This window comes from Chiloscyllium punctatum, chromosome 16, assembly GCF_047496795.1.
Source record: "Chiloscyllium punctatum isolate Juve2018m chromosome 16, sChiPun1.3, whole genome shotgun sequence".
NCBI lineage: Eukaryota > Metazoa > Chordata > Chondrichthyes > Orectolobiformes > Hemiscylliidae > Chiloscyllium > Chiloscyllium punctatum.
The window spans coordinates 34525300-34550050 of NC_092754.1; the positions used below are offsets into that span (position 1 = coordinate 34525300).

Genomic DNA, 24751 nt, shown 5'->3' on the forward strand with positions numbered 1-24751 from the left:
GTCCAGGTGAGATTCCCCGCCTGGTGTCCACCAATAAATTTGCTATTCTTCACAATCTCCACGGGGAAGTCATCAGTGTCCAGTAGAGTGGTTGCTCCGTGCCCTTCTGAAGTCAACTACCATCTCTTTCGTCCACGTACAAAGACAGGTTATTAGTTCTGCACTCGTCTGTTGGCCTCTGCACTTCCTCTCTGTATGCTGACTTGTCGTTCGTGCTGATGAGACCCACGACAGTTGTATCATCAATGAACTTGATGATGTGATTCAACCTGTGCATCGCTGCACAGTCGTGTGTCAGCAGGGTGAGCAGCAGTGGACTGAGCACACAGCCCTGGGGGAGCCCTGTGCTCAACATGATGGTGTTGGAGATGCTGTACCCAATCCGGACTGACAGGTCTCCCAGTCTCTCACCCATGAGGGGTGTGAAGGCAGCAAGCCTTTGCTAAAGTCTCTTTGTAATTTGTCTTATGATGTACCAGCCTTCTGCACACATTCTTTTCTTCGCACTGATTCAAAAGTAGAAACTTCTTTTACAGTTCTTCCCTTCTCTTACAGTTCTCTTCGAACATCTGTTTACTCTTTTATTGTCCAATTTGTTTTCAGGCTGGTTGATCTTTTTCAGCTTAGCACCTGCTCCACTCAGGTCAGTGTTTCTGTTTCCAAGTTTACAAAACCTTCACGTAGGTTTGACCATTCATATGGGCATTCCACTCATTTCAGAATGTATTTCTTCTTAGTTACTGCCTGTTTCTTAGGCTGTGGCAACTTGTCAGCTTCTCATTTTGTACCTTAAAATTTTCCAGAACTATTGTTAAAGTCTAGGTCTACTCTTTTATATTGCATATCACTTCTTTCTTGTTTCCAAATTGGAATTGAGGGATTTCATTGCTGTTTTCAAGTTAAGTTGCCAGTCGTTCAGTCGCCTGGATGCTTTATTCTGTTCTGATTCATCAGCAAATCCTACTCTTATTCAAGATGCCTCCACAATACTTTATAGAAGCTTACATTAGTCAAAGTTCATTAGGTTTTAATTGAAGACCTGTCTTGCTGGACATTTAGATCATTTGGGTATTTCAAACACTCATTCAAGTGTTTCACTTTCTGTGACTAATGCTCAAGTGTTGTCACCATCTTGTGTTTTTCATCAGCAAACTCGACTGTTTGAAAGTTACTTCTTTGCACTAATCAGGTTTACTTTAGCAGAGTCTACTTCCTGACACTAATTTTGATATTTTTATATTTTTGATGCTTTTTTTTCTTGGTCCTGAGCTACTCGTTCTTCCATTGTAATCTTTATTGCCTTACACAATTGATACATAGCTACCACACAAGCAGGAAACAGTCCAGGATATCCCTCCTACAAAATCTCCATGTCTGTCCCCTCAACTGGTTCTTTTGAAATTCCCAAAAATGCCAGGATTTTCATACCTGTCAAATTATTAACCAGTATAAAATCCACCTCTGATAATCTAGGAACAATATCCACAGTAACAGGTCTGTCTATGAAGTCACTTCTTAAATTAACTTTGTACAAGGGAGCAGTTGCATAAATTCTAGCAATCCCCTAATAATACTTCCTCTTTTATCACGCTGTCTATTGCCAAGCCAATTTTGCATCCAATTGGCTAGGTTCCCCTGGATCCCATGTGATATAACCTTACTAACCAGTCTACCGTGCAGACATTTGTCAAATGCTTCACTAAAGTCCATATACATAATGTCTAGCACTCTGCCTTTGTCAATCTTCTTTGTAACCTCTTCAAAAAACTCAATCAAGTTAGTGAGACACGATTTCTTATGCACAGAGCCATGTTGACTGTCTCTAATCAGTCTTTGCCTTTCCAAATGCATGTAAATCCTGTTCCCCAGAATCCCCTCCAACAACTTACTCACCACTTATGTAAGGCTCATTAATCTATAGTTCCCTGGATTTTCCTTACAACCTTTCTTACATAATGGCACTACATTAGCCAATCTCCAGTCTTCCAGCACCTCACTCATGGCTGTCAATGATACAAGTATCTTAGCAAGGGGCCAAGCGATCTCTTCCTATAAAGTTCTTGGAAGCATCTGATCAGGTTTCCCCAGGATTTATCTATCTATATGCATTTTAAGACCTCCAGCACTTTCTTATCTGTAATATGAACTCTTTTCAAGACATCACTATTTATGTCCCAAAGTTCCTTAGCTTCCATTTCTTTCTCCACAGTCAATATTGATGCAAAATATTCACTTAGGATCTGACCCATCTCCTGTGGTCCCACACATTGATGGTAATGTTTATCTTTTAGGAGCCCTATTCTCTCACTAATTACTCTTTTGCCCTTATTATACTTACAGGATCACTTTGGGTACTCCTTAACTATTTACCAAAGCTATCTCATGTCCTCCTTTTTGCCCTCCTGATTTCCCTCTTAAGTATGATTTCCCTACTGCCCTTATACTCCTCTAGGAATTCACTCGGTCCTAGCTGTTCATACCTGACACATGCCTCGTTTTCTTGACCAGAGCCTCAATTTTTCAAGTCATCCAGTGTTCTGTATGCCTATCAGCCTTACCCTTCACAATAACAGGAATATACTGCCTCTGAACTCTCGTTATCTCATTTTTAAAGACCTCCCAATTCCCATTCCAAAATCACCCTTTCACTTGTGAATAGCCTGCCCCAATCAACTTCGGAAAGTTCCTGTCTAATTACATCAAAATTGGCTTTAATCCAATTTAGAAATTTAAGATTTTGATAAATTCTATCCTTTTCCATAACTATATTAAAACTAAAAGAATTATGATCACTTGCCCCAAAGTGCTCCCCCACTGACACCCCAGTCACTTACCCTGCCTTATTTCCCAACAGAAGGTCAAGTTTTGCTCCTTCTTTAGTAGGTACATCCACGTACTGAATAAGAAAGTTTTGTGTTGTAAGTTTGCTCACTGAGCTGGTAGATTCATTCTCAGATGTCTTGTCACCATGCTAGGTAACATCATCAGTGGGCCTCCAGTGAAGTGCTGATGTTCTGTCCCGCTTGCTATTTATCTGCCTTGGTTTGACATAGTAGGTGATATCATTTCCAGTTCAGTTTCTGCACGGTTGCTCAGTAGAGTCCAAATCTATATGTTTGTTAATGGAGTTTCAGTTTGAATGCCAGGCCTCTAAGGAATTCCCGTGTGTGTCTTTGTTTAGCCTGTCCCAGGATGGGTGTATTGTCCCATTTGAACTGGTGGCCCTCTTTGTCTGTGTGTATGGATACCAATGTTACTTGTTCATGTCTTTTGGTGGCTAGTTGGTGCTCACATTACTGGTGGCTGCCTGTTCGCCAAATGTAATGTTTGTTGCAGTGCTTGCAGGGTATTTTGTGTATGACATTCGTTCTGCTGGTTGTTGGTACGGGCTCCTTTAAATTCATCAGGAGCTCTTTCAGTGTGGCGGTTCAACTGGGACAATACATCCAGCCTGGGACAGGCTGAACAAAGACTTGCTTAGGAATTCCTAGAGGCCTGGCATTCAAACCAGAACTCCATTAACAAACATATAGATTTGGACTCCATTTACCAACCTATCAGAAATAGAACTAGAAATAATATCACCTACCATGACAAACTGAGACAGATAAATAACAAGTGGGGCAGAACACCAACACTTCACCGGAGACTCACTGATGATGTTGACGAAACATCTGAGAACAAATCTACCAGCTCAGTGAAAATATTTATAACCTGATCCACAACCTGAGCTACAAATCTTCTCCAAAATCTTAAGAAAGTTTTCTTGAAATCACGAAACAATTTCCTCTACATCCAAACCCATAACACTGTGACAATCCCTGTCTATGAAAAGTCAAAAGCCCCTATCATTACAACCCTATTATTCTTACAGACATCAGAGATCTCATACATATTTGCTTCTCAGTTTCCCACTGATGATTAGGAGGCCATTAATACAATCTCAACAAGGTGATCATCCTTTTTTTTTCTCAGTTCCAATCACATAACTTCACCAGACAATCTTCCAGGAATATCCTCCCTAAGAACAGCTGAAATGTTATCCCTAACCAAAGACACCACTCCCCTGCTCACTTGCCTCCCTTTCTATCCTTCCTATATCATCTGTACCCCAGAATATTAAGCTGCTAGTCTTGTCCATCCCTGAGCCATGTTAATATCTTCTGCAAGGAGCTCAGCAAGTTTAGGGTCTCTGATTGTCCTCTGAATGTCAGAGACCTGAAGTGTTTCTTTCTCCTTCAGCTATGCAGATGTGTCAGTGATGTGTTCTGCAGATTATGTTTTTGTGTTTAATCGAGGTTGAGTTCCTGAGATGATTGTTGTTAAGAGAAAGTGAGGACTGCAGATGCTGGAGATCAGAGCTGAAAATGTGTTGCTGAAAAAGCGCAGCAGGTCAGGCAGCATCCAAGGGGCAGGAGAATCGACGTTTCGGGCATGAGCCCTTCTTCAGGAATGAGGAAAGTGTGCCAAGCAGGCTAAGATAAAAGGTAGGGAGGAGGGACTTGGGGGAGGGGCGTTGGAAATGCGATAGGTGGAAGGAGGTTAAGGTGAGTGTGATAGGCCAGAGTGGGGGTGGGGGCGGAGAGGTCAGGAAGAAGATTGCAGGTTAGGAATGTGGTGCAGAGTTCGAGAGTTGGGACTGAGACAAGTTGGGGGGAGGGGAAATGAGCACCTCATCTTCCGCCTAGGAACCCTCCAACCACAAGGGATGAACTCAGATTTCTCTAGTTTCTTCATTTCCCCTCCCCCCACCTTATCTCAGTCCCAACCTCGAACTGAGCACCGCATTCCTTACCTGCAGTCTTCTTCCTGACCTCTCCGCCCCCGCCCCCACTCCGGCCTATCACCCTCACCTTAACCTCCTTCCATCTATCGCATTTCCAATGCCCCTCCCCCAAGTCCCTCCTCCCTACCTTTTATCTTAGCCTGCTGGGCACACTTTCCTCATTCCCGAAGAAGGGCTCATGCCCGAAACGTCGATTCTCCTGCTCCTTGGCTGGTAATTGTTGTTATGCCCACATTCTGAGGAAGGTCCCAAATAGATTATGGTTCCAGATAGGCTTGACCGCATTGCTCAATTCCTGGGTGATGATGGATGAACTGGCTGCCCATCTTTGTTCACTTGCCCTCCCTGGATGGTCACAATAAAGTTAGTTTAAAAATAGTTCCTATCCCTTTGCAGATACCTTTGTGCCAAACCCATATGAACTTATGTTTTAAAAAGAGCCAATTTAGCCAGGTTTTCTTGATTTAACAAAACGTAAGTTTATTAATTGCTAAAACTGAGAAGAATAAGTAACACAACACAAATGTACACACGTTAAAAATAAGTCCAAGGGATAAGAATTTTAAAAGAAGCAGATATACAGATCACAAAGAGTGAACAGTTGAATGTTACAGCCGTTGTAGTGAAAGTTACCAGTAGCATTGACTGGGTAGTTCATAAGTTAGTTTCATGATCCTTAGTTTTGCAGATTGGTTGAGATTTTGTAGTTCTGATTCCTTTTGACTGGGAACAGATTCCAGTGTTCAGGGTGAAAGCTGGTCCTTTTGTTGTCCTCAAACTGAAAGAGCTGCGATTGCTATAAATCAAAAACTAAAACAACTGGAAAAGCTCAGCAGGTCTGGCAGCATCTGTGAAGAGACATCAGAGTTAATGTTTTGGGTTGAGTGACCCTTCCTCAGAACTCAATACAAAATATGTCTGCAGTTTGGGCATAATCCACGATTGGAGACTTGCTGTTAAGCAGAAGGTCATCAGCTCTTTATTATCTTTGTGCAACAAGAGATCTCAGTCCAATCTGTTTTTGACTTATCTCTTAGCCCCACCCCCTCTCAGATGTGTTGTTTGAAGTTCCTTTCACATTTGTATCTGTGACATCACCAGACATGTCTCCCTCTGGACAGCTGTTTAATTTACACCCACAGACACTTTTGGTTGTACAAGCCACTTTGTTTTAAAAAAACTGAATTATAAATAAAAAATGCCCACAGTACTTTAGGGTCATGACATTATGTGCTAGTGGAGGGTTCAGGTGAACACTGTCGCAATGAATCTTCGGAGAGTTCACATACTTCCTCTTCAGAGTTGGTGCAAGAAAGGGCCGTTTTCTGACATTCGCGGGGTTCTGTAGTGTCTGCAAATAAGACAGGAAATTAGTTTGTGAAGGTGGAAACAAAAAGCATATGCAGAACAAAGAGTTGGCATTATTGAGAATCAAGAAAAGCAGAACAAAATGTTGATTATACAATTGGTATCTCCTTGTCACCAAATGAGCGTGCTCAGTCTTCCTGAGAATTTCTATGATTCATTTATCAAGGAGGGCAAGGAACCAGCTGTCCAGTCTTAGCTTGTTTTTTTCCGAAATGAAATTTAGAGAAAGCTTGACCATGATGGGAATGCAGGGGCAGTTTGTATTCTAACATAATGATATGAAGTATTGAAGCATCCAGTAAGTAGGAAACATTGAGAACAGTAAAGGTTAGTTATGTGAGTGAATGAAATAGGTGTGAATCCTCAGTTGGCATGGTGTATGTGACTTTAAGGCTTACAGCTTATCACACTTGGTGAGATGAAATAAAAATAGAATGTTTTGGAGAAAATCAAATCTGGCATCAAATACGGAGGGAGAAACAGAGTTTACGTGTGGCATTGTGACTGGAGGAGTAAATCAGTGCATTGGAGGATGCCGGAATGATGGTGATACCTCCCTGAAAGTGGAGTACTTATGTCTGTGGTCGAAAGGTATGTGTGGCTGATGCTGGTGAATTGTGCTTTATTCTCCAGTTTGTCTATGGCCAAATCGAATTCCTGGATCAAGTGGCAAGTTGAACCAGCCAAGAATTTGCTCTCCTTTCTATGTCAAGTTTTCCCAAAAACTAATGTGAATAGTAAATTTGGTAAAATCACAACCTGTGGCAAGCAATAAAGCATGTCAATTGGGAACTTGCCTCTCTCTGGCTTGAATCTCACCATGTTACTCAGACAAAGGAGAGATGTTGTGGTGAGATGAAACAGATCTTGTGATTAACATCATCAAAAATCACGTGACACAGAGTTATAGTCCAACAGGTTTATTTGAAGTTGCAAGCATTCGGAGCCCCCACTCATTCCTAGGCTCTGAAACCTTGTGGTTTCAAATCAACCTGCTGGACTATAACTTGGCGTCATGTGATCTTTGACTTTGTCCACCCCAGCCCACCACTGGCACCTCCACATCATGATTACATCACACCTGATCCTTCCACTTATCCCACCATAGCCCGTGCTAAGATTCCAACCAGCGTTTCAAATCAACAATGACTTCTGCAGAACTGAAGTGATATTTATCTTGATATCGATAAAAAGGGGGAGAAGCAAGCAGAACAGTTAGTAAATATACCCAGAGCAAAAGGCCAAGGAAATGATAATGGAATTAAAGTTGAGATATAGAAAAGAGTAAGCATCAATGGTAGATGTTTGTATCAGAAAGTGATGAACTCTGCTGAGAGGGAACTATTGTAAACAAGACTGGGTGTGAAATCAAAATGAATGACCCTGGGCAAGATATGAGTGCCATGACAGAGTTAAAGTGACTTATGGTCTTGTGAGCATATGTTTGCAAAGCGAAGATGGTACAACTTAACCATGCAGAGGTCATGAGATCATTGACCTTTTGTGGCAATATTGCCCATCCAGTTTTCATATGGCCATAGCAGTTGGCACTTCTGTGTTCTCTGCCTAAACTGGCCAAGTATAATAGAATGGTTTTCTTATTCAGTCAGTTGGGAATAGGACTAATTCTCTCTGTTACCCCATCCAGCAGTTTCAATAAAGCGGGAAGAAAGGTTCAATTTCTTAGATCCCATATCTGGCTTGCTACATTTGAGATGGTCTCTATCTAGCTTATAAATATGGTACCAGTGCCTTTGAGCACTCAGCATAGAGTTCATTGAGTAACTCTGGAAACATCTTATTGTGAAGATAGTGAGCTGAGAAGCACATGATCACATGAGGTATTTCGCCCTGGCTATTGGCAGATATTACACCACCTAACATAGTTGCTGCCAGTTTTTAAACTTCAAATGAGCAAATTTCATCCATGAAAGAATTGTGTCTTTCTAATCTAAACTCCAATTGAAATAAGTTGACTTAGCAACAGCAGGAATCAAGATTAATACCAGACTAACTATTCTAAACCATAGATCTATTCCTGATTCACCTATCTTGACTTTAGCAAGCTATTCTGTGTGTTATACATCCATAAACTCAGGGAAATTTATTCCATGCAGAAGCTGTTCTCTTTGGCTGTTTAAGGATTACAGAAAAATTAAATATTTAATGAGAAGAAATGATCATCATCATTCAGGAATCAGAATTTCATTGTCCTTTGTTTTGTTATGGTGATCTGGAACAAATACTATTGACAATCAGGTGGTGCTAGAGGTGTCTAGAACTGAAGGCTGTGACTCACTTGTGGTAGTTGCTTGTTCAGTTGATCCTAATCTCTACGCTATTGCAGCTATCCTTCATTTGCCCACTTGCATCTCTTTAGCTTTACATTTTGAGTCACTGTAAAGTTTCAATTCAGCAAGCTACATTTTGTTTCCAGATAATTCATACAAGCAGCCTCTACAATGAAAGAAAGTTGACCTGCTATCATGCATTTGCATATAAAATGGATTCATAATCATAGAATCGCTACACTGTGAAAACAGACCATTTGACCTAACAAGTCCACACCGACCCTCCGAAGAGTATCCCACCCAGACCCATACCACTATGCTATTACTCTACATTTTCCCTGACTAATGCACCTCGCTTCCACATCCCTGAACACTATGGGCAATTTAGCATGGCTGACTCACCTAACCTACACATCTTTGGACTGTGGGAGGAAACCGGAGCACCTGGAGGAAACCGTGCAGACACAGGGAGAATGTGCAAACACACAGAGACAGTCACCCGAGGCTGAAATCGAACCCGGGTCCCAGGCACTGTGAGGCAGCAATGCTAACCACTGAACCACAGTGCCACCCAAATAATTCTAATATCTTGGTGTAGAAGATGTTCAACTTGCATACTTTTCAATTTAGTAGCAAAGCATTTCCATAAGAAAGCTGAGGATGTTTTATATCAACTTATAATAATGGGGGTCAGTTAACTCTGTTGGCAGAATGGCTGGGTTTACATTAGAATGATGTCAACAGTGTTGATTCAAGTCCTGCACCAACTGACGTTACCACACTCTCCTTCTCCACCTCTCCCCTCGCCTGAGGCTTGCTGACCCTCAAGTTAAACTACCACCAGTCATCTGTGTCTGATGAGAGAGTACCCCAGTGGTCCTCTTGAATTATAAGACTTTATCTTTAATTTAACTATACCAACAATCAAGAGAGGTCAATTTCGGAATTCATTACTATAAATCATATTTTACAGTGTGCCTAAATTATATGCCAAATCACCTTAATTGCTTAGAGCAACTATGTTGCAGTTTTTCCAAGTTATAAACTTTATTATATTGTATTTTCTATTGTAGGTGTAAATAGGCTATTCATCTGGAGGACAGACTGAAGAAAAGAAGACTCCAGCAACAAATTTCCAGTTTTGCTTGAGAACCTTCTCCCTACCACCTAACATCTATCATCAGGGCAAAACTAAAATGGAAAGTGATGATGACCCTTTGGTGCAGCATCTGTGGCTGGAGGAAGAAGAAGACAATGTGTTGGTAAACTCTTACAGAGGTCAAAGGCTGTGCAAGAAATGCCACTGTAACTTTAAAAGATTATTCTATGATTTGCAAGTTAAAGGTTTTTGGGGAGTGGTTGGGTGGATATTTACTAACCCATATTGCACTGCCTTAATATTAGTAATAGGTTGCATAATCCCAACAATTCTGACTGTTGTTATGCTTTTGCATTGTTCTGCCCTCGACATTGATATATCCTACAATGCCTTTGAGATTCGTAACCATGTATCCTCACTGCGCTTTGATGCACTGACGCTTGCTTTAAAATCACAGTTTGGGTCTTGGGGGAGGAACAGACGTGATTTGGCTGAGTACACATCTGCGACATTAGAAAAACTCATCAAAGAAGAGCTGCAAAAACTGCACAATAATTCTTCTCAGCCAGTCGATGCCTCCCATGTCAAAAACATTTACAAATCAGGTGAAGCCCAGAGACCTGATGGAATTCACCTGAGCAAAAGAGACTTGTTCTCACAACCTGTGACCAAAAGGAGCCATGATAAATACAAAATGCGGAAAGCAAGAGCAGTGTCACATAAGAGCTATCCAAACACTTACATTAATGGAGATACTCAAACACATGCATTATGGAGGATGGAGCTTGTATTTCTAGCAAGAGGTGATGATGAAAGGAATATTTTCACGAAAGAACGTTTATTGACAATTCATGACATTGAGAAGAAAGTCATGGACCATCCTAGGTTTCGAGAATTTTGCTGGAAACCTCATGAAGTCCTCAAGGACATGCCACTTGGTTCATATTCTTATTGCTCGCCTCCCAGTTCCCTCATGACCTATTTTTTTCCAACAGCACAAGGTGGAAGGATTTACTATGATGGAATGGGACAAAAGTTGGCAGATATTCATGGTAAGTTCTCATCTAATCTCAATCAGTAAGTGAGAAAGTTTGAAAGAATTAAGAGCTGATTTGAATAAGTGTTTTAGTTGATGTATGGATTTATTTACTTTATAATGTCTCCTATTATTTTTAATAGGAGAAAGTGAGGACTGCAGATGCTGGAGATCAGAGCTGGAAATGTGTTGCTAGAAAAGCCCAGCAGGTCAGGCAGCATCCAAGGAGCAGGAGAATCGACGTTTCGGGCATGAGCCCTTCTTCAGGAATCATTCTTCAGGATTCCTGAAGAAGGGCTCATGCCCGAAACATTGATTCTCCTGCTCCTTGGATGCTGCCTGACCTGCTGGGCTTTTCTAGCAACACATTTTCAGCTATTACTTTTAATATAATTGCAGGGCAGCCTAATCATCAGCTATCACACTCTGCTGCTAATAGTTATGGTAAACAGTTATAGATATTAATCATAGAGACATTTTGTTTTCCATCATGGTTTGTCAGCAGCTGAAGAAAACTATTTAACTATTTTCCATGGGGAAATTTTAAAAAAAATTAATGATCACTAATTAGTCATGATGTACAATTTTTTAAAAATGCAAATGCTGCATTGAAGAATTGTCCATCTGCATCATTCTATGAATCAAAATATATCCCAATTTTCCACATCAATGAACCATTCGATTTGTACTAGAGTCAGAAAATCATAACTTTAAAATGGAATCTAACACACTTTTCTTTTGACTGAAGAAGAATGAGTAACAAAAAACTTTAATTTGAGTTTATGCTTGATTGATTAAAACATATTATCATTAGTTTTTAGAGTTAACATGCTGTATTATGTGTGGGGTACCGCAGGGATCCGTGCTGGGACCGCAGCTTTTTACAATATATGTAAATGATATAGAAGATGGTATCAGCAATAACATTAGCAAATTTGCTGATGACACAAAGCTAGGTGGTAGGGTGAAATGTGATGAGGATGTTAGGGGATTACAGGGTGACCTGGACAAGTTAGGTGAGTGGGCAGATGCATGGCAGATGCAGTTTAATGTGGATAAATGTCTGGTTATCCACTTTGGTGGCAAGAACAGGAAGGCAGATTACTACTTCAATGGTATCAAATTAGGTAAAGGGGCTGTTCAGAGAGATCTGGGTGTTCTTGTCCACCAGTCAATGAAGGCAAGCATGCAGGTACAGCAGGTCGTGAAGAAGGCTAATAGCATGCTGGCCTTCATAACAAGAGGGATTGAGTATAGAAGCAAAGAGGTGCTTCTGCAGCTGTACAGGGCCCTGGTGAGACCACACCTGGAGTACTGTGTACAGTTCTGGTCTCCAAATTTGAGGAAAGACATTCTGGCTATTGAGGGTGTGCAGCGTAGGTTCACGAGGTCAATTCCTGGAATGGCAGGATTGCCTTACACTGAAAGACTGAAGCGACTGGGCTTGTATACCCTTGAGTTTAGAAGACTGAGAGGGGATCTGATTGAAACGTATAGGATTATGAAAGGACTGGACACTCTGGCAGGAGGGAACATATTTCCGTTGATGGGGGAGTGCCGAACCAGAGGACACAACTTAAAAATACGGGGTAGACCATTTAGGACAGAGATGAGGAGAAACTACTTCACCCAGAGAGTGGTGGCTGTGTGGAATGCTCTGCCCCAGAGGGCAGTGGAGGCCCAGTCTCTGGATTCTTTTAAGAAAGAATTGGATAGAGCTCTTAAAGATAGTGGAGTCAATGGGTATGGAGATAAGGCTGGAACAGGATACTGATTAGGAATGATCAGCCATGATCATATTGAATGGCGGTGCAGGCTCGAAGGGCAGAATGGCCTACTCCTGCATCTATTGTCTATTGTCTATTGTCTATTATTTTAAATGCTTTGGAATGAAACAATAGCCCATGACAAATCCCATTAGCTTTTACACTCTCTGAGAAATTCACAACTTTCTGTCAACCACTGGTGACATGGCCACTAAATCTATATGTTGAATAACAATTTTTAAAAATTAAGAGGAGAGTTTCCTTGTTGAGGTACTCTTGACCTTGCTTATCTTTCATTACTGCCTACTGTCCTTTCAAGCTGTAAGGTCTCTACTTATCCTCTACCTTTCAGAGTCTGCTGGATGTCTTTAATTGGATGACAGATTGCTGTTCTGACCATTAGTTGACTGAGTGCCTTTGAAGAAACTGCAATCCTAAATTTGCAGTACCGGGGAAATAGAAGCCAATGTAGATTAGTGAGGTCAAGTGTTTTGGATGATCTTGAATTACTGCAATATTGAACATGGGCAGCATAGTTTTGTATGAGCTGAGTCAGAGTTCAAAATGTTTTTCTTTTTTAGGGCTCTTCTTGAGATTTCTCTTTCTGATTTTTGGGGACTACCTCCTGGCTTTCAGGGACACCTTTCTCAGTCTCATGAATTCTTTCACTAGGTGGTGGGGCATACATTTAGTTACAATTCCTTTGTATTTCTGATGATACATGGGAGATCTGAACTCATGTAGAAGCAGAGTTAGAAACATTCATCAATACCCCAATAATCATCACTGTTCCATTAAACTTAAAGGCACAATAGACAAGAAAAACATTAATTTCCCAGAAACCACGGTTTTTAAATCAGTACAAGATGACAAAACTGACACACTTCTCTATGCAAAAAACCTTCATACTTAACATGCTTCCAATAAATTGCTGAGGTCACAGTTAAACAACTTGATCTTTGTGTCTAATACGGCTTCTGTGCCTCATAGAATTTAAGATGTTTGAGATGTGATAACACATAAATACAGACCTTTATGAAATAGAACTTTTCAATATTAAATTATACAATTGACATATTGTTCATTACAATGTTATGACTGTGATGAGAGGAATGCACTGGTAATCAAGCTCTACTACTCCACCAGTCAAGCCATTGATATAAATGTGTTAATTCAATCACCAAAATGTCTAGTCAATATCAATGTTATACTCATATGCAGAATAAAAGTAACTTTAATTAACTCAAACTAATCCATTTGTTATAACATAAAACATGTCCTTAAAACAAGAAAACACTAGTTAATATCTATATTAGAATACAGAATGCACACTATATCGCCTTAATCCCGAATACACACATACATATAAACAGCAGATAAAAACAACAGCCTCTGAAGAGATTGTTATTTTTCAAAAGTAAAAACGCCCCTGTTTGCTCAGGGCCTGAAAATGAAGGATATAACTTTGACTCCTGACAGGTCACTGGGTTTCTTGTGAATGAAATTGAATTGCTGACAGCCATAGACTGACAGATGGTTTTCAGTTTGGATTGAAAATCAAGGTAAATCCAACTCTTTGGAAAATGGTCACAATTCTGTTTTTGAGGATTTATACGGTAGTTAAGGAATACTGATATTTGAAAATTTTATCAGGTTCTCAGAATGTTTGCTGAGATAGAAAGGGAGAAACATTGACAGCTTCTGGGTTTTTTCCTTATTGACCACTTAATTATGTTAAACAGTTAACTAGAAAGTGGTACTTATTAGCATAGAGGCCCTCATAATTTTTTCAAAGCCAGCTATTTTCAGCAAATAAGTCGTAAGCCCCATCTCTTATCAACCTGAAAGATTTATGGGCCTTTTTTCTAAAGTCACTTGACTTTTTTTTACAAACAACAGATAAACCACAGCACACATTAAACAGTTGCCTTTGTTTCCAATACAGCCTTCTCAATCCGTAAACTATCCAAACAGTTCCATCTCTTGCAGTTTTCACATAATCCTTAATATGAAAGTGTTTTTTTTCCAACAATGGTAGTATCTACTACATTCTCCTCCGTATAGTAGCTCCTAGGTTCCTGAAGCTTTCGTCTAGAGATTACACATTGATTTACATGGAATTTACTGCATCAATTTTCCAGGGCTGAGTCTTATCATTTTATGGTTAACTCTGAGTCACATCGAGTTTTTTTGGAGAGTTTATCACTATGAGTCCTAGTGAGATTTCTCACCCTATCGTACCAAACTCACCCCATTAGTTAACTATCCTAGCCCATGCCATCTCTCACGTGTAATATTTGCCCTGTCATATCATTTTTTGTACCCAGACCAACCTGCCACTCAGTGGATGTCTGCTGAAAAACTGGTATCCCTTACACATAAGCCATCTTTGAAACAAACAAAAACAGAAATTTTAGGAGAAACTCAGTATCTGTGAAAGAAAACAGCATTAATGTTTTGTTTCCAGTGACTCTTTGTTGGAACAGAAGTAGGGTCACTGGACTCAAAGCATTAATTCTGGTTTCTCTCTACATATGTTTTCGGGCCTGCTGGGTTTGTCCAGCAATTTCTGTTTTTGTCAATGAGGTTTTTTTTTTAGATTAGATTAGATTACTTACAGTGTGGAAACAGGCCCTTCGGCCCAACAAGTCCACACCGCCCCGCCGAAGCGTAACCCACCCATACCCCTACATCTACATTTACCCCTTACCTAACACTATGGGCAATTTAGCGTGGCCAATTCACCTAACCTGCACATCTTTGGACTGTGGGAGGAAACCGGAGCACCCGGAGGAAACCCACGCAGACATGGGGAGAATGTGCAAACTCCACACAGTCAGTCGCCTGAGGCGGGAATTGAACCCGGGTCTCAGGCGCTGTGAGGCAACAGTGCTAACCACTGTGCCACCGTGCCGCCCATCCTGTAGTGCCCATCACAGCTGATCTCTATCATGAATAATAACATCCTATTGCAACCCATGTCCATGTCCTCATCCTCTTCCTTAGAAGACCGGTCCCATTCCTACAGTTCCTCCACATCCAGGATATCTCCATATTGCCTGCTCTAATTATTCAGGGAACAATAAACCAGGATAATGCAGCATACTCTGTTCCATCACAGTCTTTCTTTACATAAGGGCAGCACTCCACAACTCTCAGAGGGTTACTCAATGGCGTCATGCATCATGGTCCTAGTGGATAACCCTTGTTCCTGAGAAACCAGCCTAGTAAGACACTGAATTGTCAAATACACCAGGTACAGGAGAGTGTTCAATAACGTACGAGTTATCGCAACAGGGTAATGGACACATACTTCCAAGAAGGGGTAACGGTGATCACAGATTACCTGAACGTTTATTGAATGGAATCCCTTTCTGTTGATGAATTATACTGAATTGTGATATAGCTCTCTGTGTCACATGTGTGCAGTTGATAATGAACTGCATCTCAGGAACCCCAACTTTGTCACCAAATCGAACTGTCCAAGTTTCAACACTGATCTCATCTTGGGGAACAAAATGAATCTATGTGACCTTTCACAAATCATATTGTTGTCCATCCTGATGCATTTGTAGGTGCACAACTGAGAAATCACATACAGTTTTCCCATTGTTTCCTGGTAAATGCCAGTCACGTGGATTTTCAGTGCCACAGTCACCTTCTCAAACACCAGGCGAGGATGACCTCCCACTCCTGCAGCCCTCAGTTTCTGCTTCAGCATCCAGCACAGTTCTGTCATTGCTTCTTAGATATATGGAGCCTTCATTAGCACTGCACTTTACTCATGCCCAGGAAATGGAGAGACAGACAAAAATTCTGGTCTTCTTGCAGATCCCATGCATCCTGGGGCAACATCCAGTTGTGATCTCTCCCTGACCTCATTGCTCCTTGTCCTCTATGCCTGCTTGCTGCTGCTCCTGGATTTGCTGCTGGTTCTGCTTCTGCCTTCATCTTCACAAAGTGACAGATTGGTTGTGGTATTTTTCCTAAGTGCAAATTAACAAATGGGGTGATCTAGTAGATGGAGTTCATCATATTCAATAATTAACATCTTAAACCATTGCAGACTTGGGCTTTTACTGTCATAAAGTTACAGAGTCATACAACACTGAAACAGATCCTTTAGCCCAATTCGTCTACGCCGACCAGGTTTCCTAAACTGAACTAGTCCCATTTGCCTGAGTTTGGCTCATCTCCTTTTAAGCCTTTCCTAATCAAGTACTTTTCAAATGTCTTTTAAATGTTGTAATTATACCTGCCTCTACCACATCCCCTGGTAGCTTGATCCATATATGTCCCACTTCTGATGAAGGGCTTATGCCTGAAACATCAACTCTCCTGCCCCTCGAATGCTGCCTCTCCTGCTGAGTTTTTCCAGCACCCATATTTACACGATTCTCTGTGAAAGACTTGTCCCTCAGGTCCCTTTTAAATCTTTCCCTTTTCACATTAACCCTATGCCCTCTAGTTTTGGACTCCCTTACCCTGATGAAAATAGATTTGTTATTCACCCTATGCGTGCCCCTCATGATTTTATAAACCTCTATAAGATCACCCCTCAGCTTCCGGCACTCCAGGGAAAAAAAGTCCCAGCATATCTAGCCTCTCTTTATCACTTAACCCTTCCAGTCTCAGTAATATCCGATATAGTAAAGCCACATCCAGTGAATTAATAAATTTTACAAGTCTTTTTTTGTATCCTTTTCAGTAGCAGGGTGACCAGAATTGTATGCAGTACTCCAAATGTGGCCTTATCAATGTCTTATACAGCTGTAACATAACATCACAACTCCTTTACTCAGGACTCTGACCAATGAAGGCAAGCATGCCAAATACCTTCTTCACCATCCTGTCTACCTGTGATGTTACTTTCAAGGAACTATATAACTGCACCCCCCCTTGGTCACTCTGACAGGACTTGACAGGGCTCTGGCATTAACTTTGTGTACATTTATCCTGTTTAGTTTTTCCAAAATGCAAGACCTTTCACTTATCTGAATTAAACTCCATTTGCCACTCATCAGCCCACTGAGCCAGTTGATCAAGATCCTATTGTACTCTTAGATAACTTTCTTCACTGTCCATTATACCATCAGTTTTGGTATCATCCCCACAAACTTACCAACCTACTAACCATGCCTCCAATCTTCTCCTCCAAAAAATTTAGATAAATGACGAAAAACAAAAAAAAAAATTGCCCGTAGTGTTAGGTGTAGGAGAATGGGTCTGGGTGGGTTGCGCTTCGGCGGGTCGGTGTGGATTTGTTGGGCCGAAGGGCCTGTTTCCACACTGTAAGTAATCTAATCTAAAAAATAGACATAGCCCCGATCTTTATAGATTAACCTTGCAGTCCGAACATCAGCCCTCTACCACCCTTTGTCCCCTACTTTCAAGACAATTTTGTATCCAACTGGCTAGTTCCCCTTGGATCCTATGTATTCTGACCAGTCTACCATGCAGAACCTTGTCGAAGGGCTTGTTGAAGTATATATACACAACCTCTACCACTCTACCTTCATCTACCTTCTTGGTCACCTCTTCAAAAAACTCAATCAAATTTGTGAGACACGATTTCCCACATGCAAAACCATGCTGACTATCCTGTCCTTGCCTTTCCAAATGCATGTAGGTCTTGTCTATCAGAATCCCCTCCAACAACTTACCCACCACTGACGTTAGGCTCACGGGTTTGTAGTTCCCTAGTTATTCCTTGCAGGCTTACTTAAATAATGGCACAACTTTAGCCACGCTCCGATCTTCCATCTCCTCACCCATGGCTGTCGATGATATGAATATCTCTGCTTTATGCATTTTGACGCCTTCAGCACCTCCACTTTCGTAATGTGGACTATTTTCCAGACGTCTCAATTTTTTCCCTGAGTTCCATGGCTTCCATTTCTTTCTCCAAGGTAAGTGCTAACAAGAAATATTTGTTTAGGATCTTACCCATCTCCTGTGGCTCCATATCTAGATTATCTTGTTGATTTTTAAGGGCTCTGTTCTCTCCCTGGTTACTCTTTTGCCCTTAGTATGCTTGTGGAATCTTTTTGGATTCTCCTTTGCTTTATCTGCCAAAGATATCTCATGTCCCCTTTTCCCTTCCTGATTTTCTTCTGATATGTACTCCTAAACCCCTGTACTTCTCAAGAGATTTACTTGATCATAGCTGGCTACACCTGACAAATGCTTCCTTTTTCTTGACAAGACCTTCAGTATCTCCAGTCATCCATTGTTCCCTTCTCCTGCCTGCATTGCCCTTAACACTAACACAAACATGCTGGCCCTGAACTCTCGTTACCTTGCTTTTGGAAGTCTCCTACTTGCCAAACGTCCCTTTGCCTGCGAACAGCCTTCCCCAGTCAACTTTTGAAAGTTGTTGTCTAATACCATTAAAATTGGCCTTGCCCGATTTAGAACTTTAACTTGTGGACCAGACCTATTTTTTCCATAACTATTTTAAAATTAATAGAATTATGGTCACGAGTCCCAAAGTTGTCCCCCAGTAGCATCTCAGTCACTTGCCCTTCCTTATTGCCTAGAAGAGGTCAAGTTTTGCCCCTTGTCAAGTAAGGCCATCCACATATTGATTGAGAAAGCCCTTAAGATGAGGGCAGCCCCTGTCTATGTTTGGAAAATTGAAATCCCCTACTATTACAACTTTTCTATTGTTACAGCTAAGTTTGATCTCTGTACAGTAACTGCCTTCAACTTCATAACAACTTGTAAGCAATGTAGATATTTGTTGCTCCGTGAGATTTTGAACGAATATTCAGAGATCACCTGATCACAGATCAAAGTGTGGAATGCAGCCAGGCTCCTCAATTTCCTACTGACTATTGGGGGCCTCTCGTACGATCCTGTTGAAGTGATCGCCACGCTTTTATTTATCAGTTCCACGAATATACCTTCACTGGACAATCCCTCAGGAGTATCCTCTGTAAATACTGCTGTGAAGTTTTCCCTAATCAAAAACAACACTCCCCTTCCCCTCTTGCCTCCCCTTCTGTCCTTCCCATAGCAACTGTACCCTGAAACATTAAGCTGCCAGTTCTGTCCCTCTCGTAGCCATGTTTATGTAATAGCTATATTATCCCAGTCTTATGTTCCCGTCCATGCCTGGTGTTCATCTGCCTTACCTGTCAGGCCTATTGCATTGGATTAAATGCTATTTAATTCATCAGCCGTCCCTCATTCACTCATCTTATCTAATGCTCTTGGATGTTTATTTGTTCTTATGTATTTTGTTATAACAAAGCAGGGAACTCTTCTGTTAATTAAACCAAACACCCAGAAAAGCTCATCTCACCTCATAATCTGTGAAAATACGAGCGACCGAGAGCTCCCAACTTTCACTATATAAAGAAAATAATATCAATTTATTCTTTAACTCTAAAAGTGAACATTAACAACAACTATTCACAACTCTAAGCCCTCCTTTCTCTTGACTGCTTATTATTTGCCTTCAACTCTATAACAATGTACTGTTCCAATAAAACAGTTATTAAGATTACATCAATTTAATTTCAAAACCATATAGCGGCTGTCATCGTCAGTGTCTTTCTTCTTCCAGCTGAAGATCTCCCTGGGTCTTTTTTTTACTGTGAAACAGTACCTTTGATAGAGAGTGTTTCAATGGCAGTTGCTCTGTCTGACTTTCAAAGCACTTTTTTTTTAATATACCCCTAACATCAGAACATCTCATTGGTTCGATGTTAGCAAAACAATAAATTCAGACTTGATTGGGTTTTAGTATCCTCGGGCATAATTTAAACTCATTGGTTAAATTCGAATTGTTGTCAAAACAGCAACCAACTCAGGTATCTATTTCACAGCCAAATGTTACACTTTTCAATTTTCTGGTATACTCTGAGACTGCTCTTGTAAGCTTTCAGTGCAGAACAGCATTCACTCTCTCTTAAAGGTACAGTAACTGCCTTCAACCTCACAACAATTTGTAATAAATGTAGATTTTTTTGCTCTGTGGGATTTTGAATGAATATTCAGAGGTCACCTAATCACAGATCAAAGTGCAGAATGCAGCCAGGATAGTGACTTGATTGGCTTGAGCCCTCTGTTAAAAGCAACTTGGGGAGAAAGTGAGGAAAGATACTTCCTCTTATAAAATTATACCATTATTTTACAACCAATCTGTAGTGATAAATCAGTGTGCAAGCTCATAGCAACCAAGTTGCTGCCAGTCTAGCGCGCGAAGGTGAGCTGGTAAGTGATTTTCAAATTAGAGTGGAAAGACCTGGTTTTAACCTCCCCTGCTGGAAAATAAAGAGAAAGGGTTGAGGTTAATTGCTGGTCATTATGATTGTATTCCTAATGTTTGCCCCATTGCAATTTTCATGGCTAACGAGGCCTCATTAATACTTAAAAATCAGGACCTGATGAAGTATTTCAGATGTTGACGCTTTCTTTACACCTGACTATGTAAGTCAGACATTTTACTCAAAGGGGCTAGATGATACCCAGGTGGATTGGAATTTGTTTAGTGTTTCTTCATAGGCAATCAGTATTTACCTTATCTGAACTGTTACTATCTTGAAAATCTCCATTCTGTCACTCCTAAGTCATCTCGGCTCAAGTATCTGTTTTCCCTTGTTTCTGGTAATTTCCTATACAATCAAAACTGATTTTTTTTTTCTGTAACTGTTATACCAATTCCATCAGACCAGGTAACAGAGATAGACTCTGCACATTTGGTAGATTAGCAATGAAGTCTATTCCCTAGACATGAAAGCTGCTTGTTAATGTAAGTAATGGTCTCTTGAATTATAAGTACTTCAGTAGTTTATGCTCCCCAAGTGAAATATAGTCTGGATGTTTTTGTTCAGTTCAGTATTTCAAAAAGTACAAACCAGTTTCATTATCAAAGTAATACTCCTGTTCATCTGCTCAAAGGCAATAGTTAAGAGAAACTGAAATTCCTCTTTGAATTATTGTTTGCTTTTTTGTGCGGTATCCATTCTGAGAAATAAACAGTTTTCAATATTTTTTATCCCTCCATCCTGCCAACTGTAAAACCCTAGCAAGAGATGTATGTAAGCAACATCCAATTATTCACATTTATACTGTTTTATATCTCTAAGCATCTCCCTTGGACATTCAACTGTGTTGCTGAAATAACTACACCAAGGCCAGGTCCTGTCACCAAGCCACCCTTTATTTACTAGTGTACAGTACACTGGCTGTAACTAGCCAGTTTGAAGCCAGTCCACAACTGAGGAGATCCTAATCTCCTGGTTATATTGTTCAGCCAAGGCTTTCCTGATTGTCCCAGGTTACCAACCCAAATCAAGAACCTCTTGGTCAGCAAGGTTCATCTGGTCCCAATCACTACAGTTGTCATTGTTGAATCCCACATGGTCAACATCCTGGGGTTCTCAGAAATTGAACTGGACCAGCCATATAAATGTTATAGCTGCAAGTGCAGGTCTGAAACTGAGAATGCAAAAGCAAGTAACTCAATTGCTAACTCTTGTTCATCATCTAAAATGCACAAATCAAAAATAGTCTTCACTTCCCTGGATGTCACAGCTCCAACACTGAAGCTCAAAACCATCCAGGACAAAGCAGTCTACACAATCAGTACCCCTTCCACCAACCTAAACATTCACTATTTACACCAATGCACAATGGCACCAGCTGCAATTTCAACAACACTTTCCAGATCTACAACTTCTATAACAAAAGGACATGTGGGAACAACATCACCTGCAAGTTCCTTTGCAAACCACACACTACCTTGGCTTGCAACTATGTTGCTATTCCTCTATTATTGCTGGATCAAAATCTCTTCCTAATAGTACTGTTGATGTACCAAATGGACTGTGGTACTTCAGGAGTAGGTTGAACCACATCGGCCATGGTAGCCTTGAAGAGGAGTTAATTGAATGTATCCATGATAGTTTTCTTGAGCATAATCTAATGGAACTACCAAGGGAGGAAGCTATCCTGGATCTGGTCCTGTGTAATGAAACAGGAATAATTAATGATGTCATAGTTAGGGCTCCGCTTGGAAAGAGCAATCACAGTGTAGTTGAATTTAGAATACTGAAGGACAGTGCGAAGATAAAATCCAATATCAGGGTCTTGTGCTTAAACAAGGGAGACCACAATAGGATGAGAAAGGAGTTGGCTAAAGTAGACTGGAAGCAAAGACTTTATGGTGGGACAGTTGACGAACATTGAACAATTTTCAAAGCAAATTTTCGAAGTTCACAACAAAAGTATATAGCAGTGAAAAGAAAGAATTGTAGGAAAAATGGTAATCTTCCATGGGCGTATAGGAAAAAAGGGCAGCTATCAAATTGAAAGAGAAAGCATACAAAGTGGTGAAGATCAACGGAAAGCCACAAAATTGGGAAAGATTTAAAGGTCAACAGAAAGCCACAACAAGAGCTATAAAGAAATGAAAGGTAGATTGAGAAAAAACTAGCTCAGAATATAAAGGCAGATAGCAAAACTCTCTATAAATATATAAAACAAAAAAAGAGTGACTAAAGTAAACATTGGTCCATGAGAGGATGAGAAGGGGCATTTAGTTATGGGATATGATGAAATGGCCAAGGCATTAAGCAGGTATTTTGTGTTGGCCTTCACAGTGGAGGAGACAAATAACATGGTAAAAATAATGACTACAGACGCTGGAAACCAGATTCTCGATTAGTGGTGCTGGAAGAGCACAGCAGTTCAGGCAGCATCCAAGTAGCTTTGAAATCGACGTTTCAGGCAAAAGCCCTTCATCAGGAATAAAGGCAGTGAGCCTGAAGCATGGAGAGATAAGCTAGAGGAGGGTGGGGGTGGGGAGAAAATGGCATAGAGTACAATGGGTGAGTGGGGGAGGGGATGAAGGTGATAGGTCAAGGAGGAGAGGGTGGAGTGGATAGGTGGAAAAGAAGATAGGCAGGTAGGACAATTCCGGACAAGTCAAGGGGACAGTTACTGAGCTGGAAGTTTAGAACTAGGGTGAGGTGGGGGAAGGGGAAATGAGGAAACTGTTGAAGTCCACATTGATGCCCTGGGGTTGAAGTGTTCCGAGGGGGAAGATGAGGCGTTCTTCCTCCAGGCATCTGGTGGTGAGGGAGCGGCGGTCAAGGAGGCCCAGGACCTCCATGTCCTCAGCAGAGTGGGAGGGGGAGTTGAAATGTTGGGCCACGGGGCGGTGTGATTAATTGGTGCGGGTGTCCCGGAGATGTTCCCTAAACCACTCTGCTAGGAGGCGCCCAGTCTCCCCAATGTAGAGGAGACCGCATCGGGAGCAACGGATACAATAAATGATATTAGTGGATGTGCAAGTAAAACTTTGATGGATGTGGAAGGCTCCTTTAGGGTCTTGGATAGAGGTGAGGGAGGAGGTGTGGGCGCAGGTTTTACAGTTCCTGCGGTGGCAGGGGAAAGTGCCAGGATTGGAGGGTTGATTGTTTGGGGGCGTGGACCTGACCAGGTAGTCGCAGAGGGAACGGTCTTTGCGGAAGGCGGAAAGGGGTAGGGAGGGAAATATATCCCTTGTGGTGGGGTCTGTTTGGAGGTGGCGGAAATGTCGGTGGATGATTTGGTTTATGCGAAGGTTGGTAGGGTGGAAGGTGAGCACCAGGGCCGTTCTGTCCTAGTTACGTTTGGAGGGGTGGGGTCTGAGGGCGGAGGTGCGGGATGTAGACAAGATGCGTTGGAGGGCATCTTTAACCACGTGGGAAGCGAAATTGCGGTCTCTAAAGAAGGAGGCCATCTGGTGTGTTCTGTGGTGAAACTGGTCCTCCTGGGAGCAGATCCGGCGGAGGCAGAGGAATTGGGAATACGGGATGGCATTTTTGCAAGAGGTAGGGTGGGAAGAGGTGTAATCCAGGTAGCTGTGGGAGTCGGTGGGTTTGTAAAAAATGTCAGTGTCAAGTCGGTCGTCATTAATGGAGATGGAGAGGTCCAGGAAGGGGAGGGAGATGTCAAAGATGGTCCAGGTAAATTTAAGGTCAGGGTGGAATGTGTTGGTGAAGTTGATGAATTGCTCAAACTCCTCGCGGGAGCACGAGGTGGCGCCAATGCAGTCATCAATGTAGCGGAGGAAGAGGTGGGGTGTGGTGCCGGTGTAATTACAGAAGATCAACTGCTCTACGTAGCCAACAAAGAGACAGGCATAGCTGGGGCCCATACGTGTACCCATGGCTACCCCTTTGCTCTGGAGGAAGTGGGAGGATGCAAAGGGGAAATTGTTAAGGGTGAGGACCAGTTCGGCCAAACGAATGAGAGTGTCGGTGGAAGGGTACTGTTGGGGACATCTGGAGAGGAAAAAGTGGAGGGCTTGGAGGCCCTGGTCATGGCGGATGGAGGTGTAGAGGGATTGGATATCCATGGTGAAGATGAGGCATTGGGGGCCAGGGAAACGGAAGTCTTGGAGGAGGTGGA

At 41.5% G+C, this 24751-nt stretch overlaps 1 protein-coding gene across 8 annotated transcripts in view; it reads left to right on the forward strand.

Moving 5' to 3' along the window:
- Positions 1-24751, forward strand: part of disp3 (dispatched RND transporter family member 3) — a 507963-nt gene that overhangs the window by 270395 nt on the left and 212817 nt on the right. For all 8 annotated transcript variants that reach the window (XM_072586713.1, XM_072586711.1, XM_072586710.1 and 5 more), the window contains one exon: positions 9519-10596. In XM_072586713.1, coding sequence (XP_072442814.1) covers positions 9642-10596 — 955 coding nt within the window. In that variant the 5' untranslated portion in view covers positions 9519-9641. The remainder of the gene's footprint in view (positions 1-9518; positions 10597-24751) is intronic.